The 14,107-nt window shown below is 36.9% G+C and overlaps 1 protein-coding gene across 1 annotated transcript in view; it reads right to left on the bottom strand.

Moving 5' to 3' along the window:
• Positions 1-14,107, bottom strand: part of PCDH15 (protocadherin related 15) — a 1,036,870-nt gene that overhangs the window by 298,149 nt on the left and 724,614 nt on the right. Inside the window, exon 16 of the mRNA XM_070780422.1 lies at positions 2,785-2,864. Coding sequence (XP_070636523.1) covers positions 2,785-2,864 — 80 coding nt within the window. The remainder of the gene's footprint in view (positions 1-2,784; positions 2,865-14,107) is intronic.

The raw sequence follows: 14,107 nt of genomic DNA, 5'->3' as shown, positions 1-14,107 counted from the left end.
TTTGATAAAACTGGTAGCTCATTAGATTTCACATCCAGCAGTTGTAAAATCCTTCATCATCAAGAGAAAAACAGATAAACACAGGAATGGAAATCCTTAACAGAGAATAGTGGTGAAAGTTTCATTATTTTCTTATTTTTATCGCCTTTATTAACATATAATTCATGTATCATTGAATTCACCCATTTGAAGTGTAAATTCAATGATTTTATTTTTTTTTCTAATTTTATTTTATTTTTAAAACTTTACATAATTGTATTAGTTTTGCCAAATATCAAAATGAATCCACCACAGGTATACATGTGTTCAATGATTTTATTAATTTAAGTATCACCAGAATCAATTTTTAGAATATTTGACCACTGTATCCATTAGTATCCACTCCCTATTCTCTGCCACCTCCCCGCCTCAGGAAATGTGTAGTCTAATTTGTCTCTATGGATTTGCCTACTTTGGACATCTAATACAAATGGAATCATACAAAATGTGTTCTTTTGTGGTTTCTTTCATTTAGTATCTTATTTTCAAGGTTCATGCATGTTTCAGTACTTAATTCTCTTTACTGATGAATAATATTCCACCACATGAATACACATTTTGTTAATTTATTTCATCTACAGACAAACATTTGGGTTGTTGTCCACATTTTGCCATTTTTAATAATTCTGTTATAAACATTTTTTGTCCAACTTCTTAAGTGGACACGTGTTTACATTAGTCTTGAATAGACACAAGTGGAATTGCTGAGTTATATGGTAACTCTGCTGCTGCTGCTGCTAAGTCACTTCAGTCGTGTCCGACTCTGTGTGACCCCATAGACGTCAGCCCACCAGGCTCTCCTGCCCCTGGGATTCTCCAGGCAAGAACACTGGAGTGGGTTGCCATTTCCTTCTCCAAATGTGAGAAATAGTTTTACAGAATGTACATATTACATTCCCACCAGAAATATATGAGAATTTTGATATTTTTACCTCCTCACCCGTACACACTATTTCCTTTGTTTTTCATTATAGCCATTCTCAGCGGATGTGAAGTGGTATTTCATGATTCTAATTTGCATTTCCCTAGTGACTGGTGATTATGAGCATGTTGCATGTGCTTATTGACCATATGCATATCTTTGGAGAAATGTCTATTTAAAGTCTTGTTCATTTTTATTTAGATTATTGATCTGTTTATTTTCAAGATATAGTTCTTTACATATTCCATATATGTCCCTTGTCACATACATTATCTAAAATATTTTCTTTCATTCTGAGAGGCTGTCTTTCAAATCCATGATCATGCCATTTGAATCATTTTTTTTTTTCAAATTTTGATGAAGTGCAACTTATTGGTCTTCTCATTCATCACTTTTGCTTTTTGTATCATATCTAAGAAAGCATTGCCTAATCTAAATTATAATTTACATCTGTATTTTCTTCTACATTACATAGTTTAACCTTTTATATTTAGGTCTATGATTCACTCTGAGTTAATTCCTACAAATAGTGTGAGATAAAGGTCCAACTTCACTCCTTTGTGCACTGTCCCAGCTTTTTTGTTGAAAAGATTATTCTTTTCTAATTGGATTGTCTTGGCCCTTTCTTTTGGAAATCAATGGACTATAAATATAAGGGATTATTTTTGGACTCTTAAGTTTTTCCTTGTTATCCAGACATATTCTTATGCTAGTGCCATGCAGTCTCAATTATTGTTAAAATGCCTCTTTTACAAAGTTTTCTTTCTTTAAGGATGATTGCAAATTATAACTAATTTATGATTTGTATGTACCTATCATGGAAAATTCAAAATATCTGTCTTTCCATTTTTTAAATGGAAGCTTATTCATCTGTGAAGTCTAAAACTCTGGGAAATACTGTTTCCAGGCATACAAATTCATGGCTGTACCATCCTTGTCAATGCAAAATTTCAGGTGTTTCTTAAAAGATCGTGACCATCCACAGTTCTCTTGATACATCATTGTGCACCACGTGCTCCTGAGACTGAAGCAGAGCTGGACTAAGTTGCCAAAATTTTCACTTTGCACTCATCAGCTACATTTAGATTTCTATCCTTTAAGGGAGTAAAACCACTCAGGACCACAGAGAAAACATCAGAGAGATAACAAGAACATCTCTTTGACAAGCAGCCACGTGTGACAGCAGAACGGCCACTTTGCTATTGCAGAAGAGAAACAAAGCAAACTTCAATGCCTTCTTTAATGCCTGCTGTCAGTTTTCTCAATGGTTATGACTGAAATTACCTCTGATATGTTCAGAGAGGTGAGTAGAATGACATGAACACAGACCTAAAAGAGGCTTAGCATGGACATGAAATATTTTTATCTTAGCTTTTCTAGAATATACCTGTTACTCAAAAATTGAAGGATAGACTTTGGTGACACCTTAAATGCATTTGAATTATACTTTATCTTACAAAATTCCCTTTGAATGAACAATTTAGTGCCAAGTTACTTTTTGTAGAAATACTTTTGTTATGAATAGCTGACAGCTTTAAAGGAATCTAATTAATCCCAGGTTATAACTCCAAATGAAATGTTTCCACCTCAGTGGATTTTACCTAGTAAAAATATTTAAAATAAATAGTCTCCTGAGTATGATTTCTGAATTCAGAATTATCCACCCCCCACCCCTAGCTCTCACTAATATATGTATGAAAAAAAGTAAAATAAAACTACAGACAGCTGAAAGTCTTTGATTAAAAGTCTGTTCTCTTGCTACCAGTATATTGTTTAACACTTTAAAAATTAAAAAAGTAAACATTTAGAAATTATTAACTTACGTTTCTGAAAGATTGAAAACTCGCTGTGGATCTCCATTCTCAATGGCATATGTTATTGGGTCTCCCTCTCGATCAGTCGCCTTCAGAGAGAAAACATAAATTTAAGTATCAAGCAATTGATATGGCTTCTATTCAGTACAGTATAATATAGATACTTGAAACTAACAGCACAGAAGGCCCATGATACCTTATAGAATAAAGATTAAAATATGTGCTAATGACTACATGTAAATACCAGATCCCAGCATTTCTACTATTCTTTTTCATCTGAAAGCTACAACAGTGAATAAGAATAATATCCCCTGAATATACACATAATCTTATCAGGGGAAATATAGTAATGATTTTCATAGAGTGTATTTAATTTTATATGAATAATTCAAACAAATACGTTAGACTCTACATAAATGTTTGCATTGTCAAAATAATTTAATATACTTTTTTTTTCTCTTTTTCTGCTCAAAATATATTGTTTATAAAACTTTATGGTTAAGATTTCTGAAACTGGAGCCAGAGAGCCTGAAATTAAAAACTGGGCTCTAGTTGCTAACTGTGTGATCATTTCTCAATTTCTTCATTTGTAAAATGAAAACTATAGTAATACAAAAGTTAATAGATGTTGAGAGGGTTAAGTGAAATAATCTGTGTTAAAACACGTAGACTAACATCTGGCACATTGTTTCAGTAAATATTAACCTTTTTTCCCTTCTTAAGTTATAGAAAATAAAATCTACAGCTTCTGCCTTTGAGTTCTGAGTTTCTCTTACCCAAAATAAAGATATACATTCTATATTGTGGCATTGGAGTCTGGGATTTTGCCACCTAAAATATCCAATGATTTCCTTTTCAATGATCCATTACATCCCCTTATGGAAGAGGGGTGAATAAAGAAATTGGGATGATATAAAAGGAATATAAGATGGATCTGCCTAAGTATGACCTCAAGAGGAGGGGAACTACTATTTATTTATGTTAGTTGGTTGGCAGATTCTAACCTCTCTGTTAGGTACTGCTCTGGAGTTTGCAGGAACTAAGAAAGTGGGGTTGTATGGGGTCCTTTCAAAGACTGGACAACAATTATCCCAGCCATGAGAGGTTGAGTATGAAATCCCATTTCTGGACCAACAGGGAGCACTGTTTCTACAGGTAGATCAGATGGCTTAGACATGGATTTCAGGGTCCTGGTCATGGGACAGCTCTATCAGCTATCACAACAGATGGGTGGCCAGAAACCTCTGGGACCACACAAATTCCAGAGTCCAAGGGCAACTGAATTATAATGTGTGAATGTGTGTGTGTGTGTGTGTGTGTGTGTGTGTGTGAGTAGCTCATTTGTGTTGAACTGTGACCCCATGGACTGTAGGCTGCCAGGCTCCTCTGTTCATTGGATTTTCCAGGAAAGGATACTGGAACAGGTTGTCATTTCCTCCTCCAGAGGATCTTCCTGACCCAGGGATAGAACCATATCTCTAGTATTTACTTAATGCAGGGCTTTGTGGACAAAGCTTTGTAGAAAGAAAGAAACTGAAGCCGCTCAGTCATGTCCAACTCTTTGCGACCTCATGCCTCCTCCATAGAGCCCCATGGCTCATCCATGGTGGGATTTTCCAAGCAAGAGTACTGGAGTGGGCTGCCATTTCCTTCTCTAGGGGATCTTCCCAACCCAGGGATCAAAGCCAGGTCTCCCACAATACAGACAGCCACCATCTCGTGGCTTAGATGGTGGCTCAGAGCTTTGTAGAATTAGTTAAAAATGTCACTTTGGTAAAACACTTCCTTTGCATGACTTTCATAACTTCATATTTAGAATCAAACCTGACACCCTCCAGAGACATTCACACATAATTTGTGCCCACCAACACCCACAGACCCCACAGAGACTGAGACAGAACTATGTTTGAGTATCTCCTAAGGACGTATGGGTCAGCAGTGGATTGCTGCAGGGGTGGGGGCTCTGAGTGCAGTAGACCTGGGTATGGCATAAGCCCTCTTGGAGGAGATCACCATTAACCCTACCACAGAGCTGCCAGAACTTGCACAGGACTGGGGAAATAAACTCTTGGAGGGCATACAGACTCTTGGAACCTTGTGCACACCAGGACCCAGGAGAAACAAGCAGTGACCCCACAAGAGACTGACCCAGACTTGCCTGTGAGTGTCCAGGAATCTCTAGCAGGGGCATGGGTTGGCAGTGGCCTGCTGCAGGCTTCAGGGCACTGAGTATAGCAATATGTTGCTGGGACCTTTTGAAGGAGGTCGCCATTATCTTCATTACCTCCACCATAGTTTGCTATCAGGTCAAATAACAGGGAGGGAACACAGCCCTGCCCATCAACAGAAAATTGTATTAAAGATTTACTGAGCATGGCCCCGCCCATCAGAACAAGACCCAGTTTCCCCCTCAGTCAGTCTCTCCGGTCAGGAAGTTTCCATAAGCCTCTTATCCTCCTCCATCAGAGGGCAGACTGAAAACCACAATCACAGAAAACTAACCAATCTGATCACACGGACCACAGCTTTGTCTAACCTAATGAAACTATGAGTCATGCCATGTAGGACCACCCAACATGGACAGGTTATGGTGGAGAGTTCTGACAAAACATGGTCCATTAGAGAAGGGAATGGCAAACCACTTCAGTATTCTTGCCTTGAGAACCCACTGGACATGAACTATAGACACACCCAATTTGAAATATTAAAATCCCCAACCCTGACCTCTCTGCTACTCTCCCACTGCTGCTTTCAGTCTTCATTATCTCAGTAAATAGCAGTAAGTACAACTTTCTACCACTTGACCTTAACTGAACATTCTTAATCCCTAATGTAACCCTTCGGCTAATCCCACTGGGTCTATATTTAAAATATCTGCAGTATCTGGCTGTCTCTGAACTCCAAATACCATCTCCCTCATGGGTTTAAGTAATAATCATCTGACTAGTGCTCTTGCCTTCTCCCTTGTACCTTCACCATATCCCATTTTAATTAAGCAGACAATGTGACCATTTTTCCCAGGTCAAGATTCTATTTTATTTTTTAATAAGGTTATTGCATTATTATATACACACACTCACAGACACACACAAAATCAAATACAATAAAAGCAAAATACAATGAAACAACAAGCTGCTTATAATATATTTGAAATATTCCAGTTAAATTTAAATCTAAAATTTTAAAATTCATGAAATTAATTATAATGCAAGTGTAAGTGTAGAGACTAAGAAAGAAAATAAACACATACACACAGTCAATGGGATTGATAGCATATGATTGATATTTCCCCTTTGTTCTTGGTTCTTTCCCAGATACATATTAGCGAGAAAGATAAAATGGAATTACAAATGATACTTAACTTCCTCAAGAAACACAGAATTAAGCTGGATCTGGAGATATATTTTACCACTAAAAAGTTCACACTAAATGTTTTCTGTTGTTTTCCTCTTTCAGTCAGTCATTTTTACCTATCATATTGTTACAGATTTATCAATGTCTCTTTGTTTTTGGCATGTGGTTGTTATAGTCTTTGAGAGACAGTTTATTATATTGTGTTTTCATAAAAGCCAGAATAAACAGATTCTGAAGTAGGATAACTTTGTGCAAACAATTTCAAGTCCAAATTAATGTTAAACCTTGCTTCTAATGTATCAGATCTACTCTAATATTTAATATTATTTTCATCAGATTAGAGCACTGTGAATGTTGTGTTACTTTGTTTATATAAGTCATTATTTTGTTAAGTTACTAAAGTAACGGAGGAATTCCTACAGAATTCTCAGTGTTTTTTTCAGCCAAATTAATGACTTTCAATCCCTGAGGTACTGTGGAATATTTCTTCAGTTATGTTTGACTATAAGCCAGTTATTTGCCTATTTCATTCATATGTGAGGCTGTGCCTTTATTGAAAACCCAGGATTTAGAAGAAAATCCTTATTTGATTGTTTTCTTCTTCTTATCCTCTTAGTCAATCCTTTGCTATTGTTTCAGGATCTGCAGCAAAAGGAATAGTAATTAGGGAGGATTCATAAATTCTTGGTCTACTAAACAAGGGGGAGTGGTGCTATCTGGATTTGAATTGTGAAACACATCCATTACTTCTGTTAGCATTTTGTAAAATACCATGTAGTTTACCATGTTAAACTACCATGATGTTGGTATCTATATACCAACATAAAAGTGGAGAAATAATGAACAATAATTCAAAAAATCAGCAGAAACAATTATTCTGGGAGGATTAAGATTTGATAATGTACATATGTGTGATCTAACATGTATTTCTAAAAACATTTTAAAATATATTAGTCTAACCAGCCTTCTCTAGACTTCCCTAGTGGCTCAGATGGTAAAGAATCTGCCTCCAATGCAGGAGACCCAAGTTCCATCTCTGGGTCAAGAAGACCCCCTGGAGAAGGGAATGGCTACCCACTTCAGGATTCTTGCCTGGAGGGTCATAAAGAGTCAGACACAACTAAATGACTAACACACATCACATCACACAGCCAGCTTTCCCTACATGATGAACAAAAATTTATATATGATATGGAATAGTGAATCCTTACATTAAAAGTTGCTGACTACTTATTATAATATCAGAAATTATATTTGCATGCCTTATTTCATTTAAGCCATGCAATAATCTTATAGGCAAATGGGAAATGCAAAAGACTTCAATTATATTACTCTTTCTCTCATCATTACAATTAGGGTTCTTTATAATTAATTGGAAGATATTTTTTATTTATTTAGAGATAATAGTGACTGTTTAATCTTTAAAAAGGAGATTCTACTATTAGTTAATATTTTCCATAATATAACAGATAGGAATTAGCCTTAGCACAAAAACATTTCCTATGCCTTTATTTTTGATCAATCAATTCCAAAAGGAGTCCTTTATTCAAGATCTAAGAGAAGTATGATAGCAATCATCTTCCCTGGGTTTATCATAGAGTTTTTGGGTAGGCCCTGGAGCCAGGAACCTGGGTTTCAGCACTCACTATACTACTGTCTCTTAGGCAAGACACCTAACTTCAAAACAAAGCTAATGGTAACATTAACAATACATGCTTGCTAACTCATTTCAGTTTTGTCTGATTCTTTGTGATCCCATGGACTGTAAGCCCACTAGGCTTCTCTGTCTGTGGGATTCTCCAGGCAAGACTACTGGAGAGGGTTGCCATGCCCTCCTCCAGAGAATTGTTCTGACCCAGGGATCTAACACATGTCTTTTATGTCTCCTGCACTGCCAGGTGGTTTCTTTACCATTAGCACCACCTGGTAAGCCCCAACATTAACATTATTCACTTATTAATTCAGAAAATATTTATTGAACATCTACACTGTATTCAACACTGGAACTTCAACAAGAACTACACAAAAATGCTTCCTTTGTGCAGTTTACAGATAGTGAGGGAGAGAGAGGAAAAAGAAAAATAATCAGTGTATAGGTATTTATATAGAATATATTATATAATTGCATATTTATATATGTAATATATCAGATTTAATATATAATTTATATATAAAATTTTATATAATTAACTATATTTATATAATATAGTTTTCAAATCCATATGAGTGCTATAAAAATATAAAATAATTCAGGAAGGACATATGGGAAGGCAAAGTGAAAATTTACACTTACATTGAGGTTTTCAGGAAAGCCATCAAAAAAAAATGTGAAAATTTGGCCACACTTGTAAAAGGTGAGAGAGCTATTCATGCAGGGAAGGTCCCTCCAAGAATGGAATAGAGCAAGTTAGAAGACCTCAGGTGGATACATGCCTAATGAGTTTGTGAAAGAGCAAGCAAGTGGAAGGCTTGCTCCTGTTTTGTTGGCCTCAGGTAAACAACCCGAGTTATTTAACCTGGATAGTTAGCAAGTAACGGAGTTCAGTCAGAGGTTCACTGATATGTGTTTAACAGCATGTGAAATAAAATAAAGCTACCTTTTCTTTATTTTTCCTTGACAAAGAATATCTTTAAAGATCAAAGCAACTTTTCTTTCTAGTCTTCTCAGTAGATTACTCACTGCATGTAAATTCAAGTCACCAATTTTTCAGAAGCACCAACAGAAACCCAAGATTTATCTAAATAAGCAATGTGCATAGACACAGGAAAATAGAAATTTTGAAAAAGAAAGCATATCTCTAAACTTCTGTTCATATTAAGATGAACACCGCCCTGAATACCATTTGATAGAGTACACTTTATGCTCACAGAATGATTTTATACATTTCACAGGACATTAAGGCAAAGTACCTGCCCTAGGATTTTTTAAATAAATAAAATCAACAGACTTAGATGGTCTTTTCTTTTCATGTTTAGGCAAACAAGTCCTGATTTATGTTATTAAATTGTTTGAGAGCAGGAACTGAAGTTTTCAGTTCAGGACAGCAGTGTTTCCAAAAATATATGTGCACTCTTGGGATTAAATTATTGGTCCTTTAACAAAGTAATAACAGTGTTTATGAACATATTTCAATATGACTTACTCTTCACATTTTTAGGTCGAGTTTTGTCATTTATGATTCTGATAAAACTTTCGTTTTTGAGATAAGTTCATTTGTGTAAAAAAAGTCAGTTTATTTGATTTAAAAAATTAAATAATATGACAAATTATATGCAATATAGCATATCTGAAACTTTAAAATGCAGCTAATCTAGAAGGACACTGTGAGCATGATCATACCTTAAGAGTATTCACCCTGCCACCTATGGTACTGTATTTAGCTACTTCAATCACTTTCCCTCTTTCTTATATGATTATTAGCACTTTCTCCTCAGGTCTCCAACTTATCCTACCACATCTTTATTCTCATCTGATGACCCTGATTATAGTTTCACTGAGAAAATTGAAGCAATTTTCTGCAAATTCTTCTAATTTCATATATGTACATTATATATATATCATCCTGTAACCACACACTATATCTTTCCTCCTATTGCTGAAAATGTTCTATCTGATCAGGTTTCCCTGGTGGCTCAGTGGTAAAGAATCTGCCTGCCAATGCAGGAGATGCAGGATCAATCCCTGGGTCAAGACGATCACCTAGAGAAGGAAATGGCAACCCAATCCAGCATTATTGTCCAGCAACAGAGGAATCCAGCATGCTACAGTCCATGGGGTCACAAAGAGTCTGATAAGTCTTAGTGATTGAGCATCCATAGTCTTCTGATCTCCCTCTTAGGGCAAGATTTTGGGAGTTTTGCTTTCTACGTTTTCTAAATTGTTCTCATCCTCTCTAAAACAGGGGCTTCCCTGGGCTCAGACAGTAAAGAATCTGCCTGCAATGTGGGAGACCTGGGTCCGATCCCTGGGTCGGGAAGATCCCCTGGAGAAGTGTCGGGAGCCAGTGTGAGGAGCTCCACCCGTGGCAAGGGTCATGAGGAAGGAGGCTTGGCATACGCAAAGGCAGGATCAAGCCTCAGGAGTCCCCCTGGATATTCTCGAGCATCTACCCCCAAAAACCAGAGTCTGCCTACTTTATTGCTTTGTGCTCTCACCTCTGACTTTACGGGGGCTGTCCCCCACCACCATCTCCCTCTCTCTGATAAAGAGTTAACTTACAGCTCCAGTTAATAAAGTTCCTGGGCATTAGGAGTGTTTAAATCCAAACCCCTCAGATAGCTCTCTAACTCGCCTGACAAGTTTACCAGGACTCCTATAGCTATGCATACAATTGTTTACAGTCTCCCAGCCATGAGACGCACCGGAAGCTTAAGATATTCAAATAGCTTAGAGCCTCTCAGAGAGTTAGAAACTGTCAGAATAAAACTAGTAAAAGATTTCATTGATGATCCAATGCTTGCTGCCTAGTTTCCACATCCCCTGTATTGTATCATTGAATGTGTATTAATTAATATAGTTGGTATGTAGAAAAAATAAGTAGTGGCCTTGGTGTTAGCAAGTTTAGACCCTTAAGGTATTACCCTTAAGGTAATAAATTCTTTCCTTTGTTGTAAACCCACTGCACCTCTGCCCTATAGGAATGCAACTTTATCTAACACCTTCGGAGAATGGCGCCAAACCTTAAAATAATTACTCTTAGAGAAAATAAGTCTCACGGTTGACAAACCTTTGTCAAGAGTCATAAAATGTTAATAGCCCTTCTGGCCAGAAGATGATGTAAATCACCTAAACCATTTGTATACGATAAATTTGCAGGAAAGAAACCTGGTTTCGATAAGGATCAAAGACTACTGACTTTGCATGATTTCACATCCCCTATTATCCTCTATGTGCAACTTAGGGTATAAAAGCCCCTGTTGAAAATAAAGCTATGGGCCCTGCTCACCAAAGCTTGGTCTCCCCATGTCATTCTTTCTTTCACATTCTGGCTGAGTCTCCATCTGGAGCGCGGAGGTCCTCTGTGACCATTTATTTGCCTGGGCTTCTAAGACCCACTTGAGAAGGTGCCTAAGATGGGGCACCTTCTGCTATTCGAGAGAGCACCTGCGGCCTTTGTGGTCAGAGCTAACTTGATGTCACAGATTCTATTGATTTTCCGCGTAAACCAAGCTACTCAGCCTCTTTTCTCCACTGAATTTTCCTACTGAGCTATCCTCATTCTATTACTCTTTATATTTTTAATGAATATTTAAATTAATCGCTGACGCCATCTCCCCTTCGAACTCCCTGGATCAGCTGGGGCTGGACCCCGGCAGGAATGGCAACCCACTCCAGTATTCTTGCCTGGAGAATTCCATGGACAGAGGAACCTGGCAGGCTACAATTCACGGGGTCAGAAAGATTTGGACATGATTGAGCGATTAACTCACACATTTTCCCTAAAGCCACTTCAATTATACCTTTAACCCGCCCTCAATTACTGCACTGAAAATGCTCTTTTCAACATCACCAAATAAATTCATTACTAGCAAATTCACTGATCAATTCACAATCCTTAATTTGCTTGTTTCTTAGTTTTGTTTAATTATTTTTCATTTGATCTGACAGTAGCCTTAAACACAACTGATTTCTCACTTCTTGATACACTTTTTTTCCTTAATTCCCAGACACATGTTCTTCTGGACCTCTGTTCTTGGTCCTCTTATCCTCAGCAACTTAAAATCAATCTTTGAACGTCTTATACATTCACTCCCTTAAGAACCTCATGCAATCTCAAAGTTTTACATGGTATTTAAAAAGCTCAAGACTTCAAATGTATATTTGTAGTCCATACCTTTTCTTTAAAATCACACTCAACTGCCTACTCAATAGCTTTAATTAGATGCCAAAAGACATTTCAAATTTAATATGACCAAATTTCTTGGACATTCTTTTGATTCTGGTTAATGGAAAATCAACCCTTCTATTAATAGTTCCTCACGCTATATATTAACATCCATTGTTAAGTCTTCTTTGTACATCCAGTCATCAATGAATCCTGTAGTTTCTACCAGACAAAATATAACAAGGTTGAAAGCTCATTTCACTATTTCCAGAAATAACACACATATGTGTATCATGGCTGTAGTTTATGTGTGAATACATAAACATACACATGCACACATTTGTGCTTTAATTATATATGACCATGATATGATTTCCCTGGTGGCTCAGATGGTAAAGCATCTGCCTACAATGCAGGAGACTCAAGTTCAATCCCTGGGTCTGGAAGATCTCCTGGAGAAGGAAGTGGCAACCCACTCTGGTATTCTTGCCTGGAAAATCCCATGGACAGTGGAATCTGGTAGGCTACAGTCCAGGGGGTTGCAAAGAGTTGGACACGACTGAGAGACTTCACTTTCACTTTCTCTTTTCGTGACATGATGGGAAAAAATATCAAGACACAGATGAGTTAAAATGAGTTATATGATGTGGAAGTGCCAAAGAGCTAATTGGGGTAAAGAAAACAGAATGAGAAATAAAGCCAAAATAGAATTAAAAAAAAAAAAAGCTGCATAAAAAGAAACTAATGTAATATTATTTTTCTATTTTATTTTTTTTAATTTAAATTTATTTATTTTAATTGGAGGCTAATTACTTTACAATATTGTATTGGTTTTGCCATACATCAACATGAATCCACCATGGGTGTACATGTGTTCCCTATCCTGAACCCGCTTCCCACCTCCCTCCCCATCCCATCCCTCTGGGTCATCCCAGTGCACCAGCCCCAAGCTTCCTGTATCCTGCATTGAACCTGGACTGGCAATTCGTTTCTTATATGATATTATACATGTTCCAATGCCATTCTCCCAAATCATCCCTGCCTCCCTCTCCCACAGAGTCCAAAAGACTGTTATATACATCTGTGTCTCTTTTGCTGTCTTGCATACAGGGTTATTGTTATCATCTTTCTAAATTCCATATATATGCATTAGTATATTGTATTGGTGTTTTTCTTTCTGGCTTACTTCACTCTGTATAATAGGCTCCAGTTTCATCCACCTCATTAGAACGGATTCAAATGTATTCTTTTTAATGGCTGAGTAATACTCCATTGTGTATATGTACCACAGCTTTCTTATCCATTCATCTGCTGATGGACATCTAAAGTAATGTTTAGATATAATTGAACTTATGAACATATGCATATTAATTATACAAATCAATCAAAACAAAGAAAAAGGAAGCATAAACATCTGGGGCTTTTCCACTTGCTGTTTTTATCACATATTTTTACTCACAAAGGTGATCTCTGCTTTAAAATTCCCCAGCACATACTGTTTAAATTAGGGGAATTACAGTGGCAATCAAATTTTGCTGGTCTGTCTAACTATTTGGTTATCAAAACTAAAACTGAACTACTTTTATGCTGGGACAGGTGGTAGGGAATAAAGCTGTTTCAAAGCTAATTTATATGGTTAAATAATTCTGCGTCTATCTTTGAAAGATGTCTCTTTTTTAATAAATTAATTATTTTTTGACGGTGCTGGGTCTTTGTTTCTGCATAAACTTTCCTCCAGTTGCAGCACGCAGGGGCTGCTCTCTAGCTGCAGTGTGTGCGTTTCCCATCGTGGTGGCTTCTCTCGTTGTGGAGCACAGGCTCTAGGGCTTGGTGTTCAGTAGTTGTGGCATAAAGGCTCAACAGCTGCAGTGGACAAGCTTAGGTGCTCTGTGGCATGTGGGATCTTCCCGGATCAGGGATCGAATCTGTGCATTGGTAGGTGGATTATTTACCACTGAGTCACCAGAGAAGCCCTAAAAGACATTTCTTAATGTGAAGTTTTTTAAACTTTTTTTTTTCTTCTTTTGTAAGTGTGAGACAGGTGTGTGAGTGATGAACACAGAAAAATGTAAACGGTTTTTCTTTATTTTTTTTAAAACTGTTATGGGACTTTGTGAATCCATGTGAAATAGAAAGTATTTAAAACTAGAACA

Source organism: Bos indicus, chromosome 26 (genome assembly GCF_029378745.1).
Source record: "Bos indicus isolate NIAB-ARS_2022 breed Sahiwal x Tharparkar chromosome 26, NIAB-ARS_B.indTharparkar_mat_pri_1.0, whole genome shotgun sequence".
Lineage (NCBI taxonomy): Eukaryota > Metazoa > Chordata > Mammalia > Artiodactyla > Bovidae > Bos > Bos indicus.
Note: the sequence above shows the minus strand (reverse complement) of the source record. Positions and strands in the feature narration are given on the sequence as shown.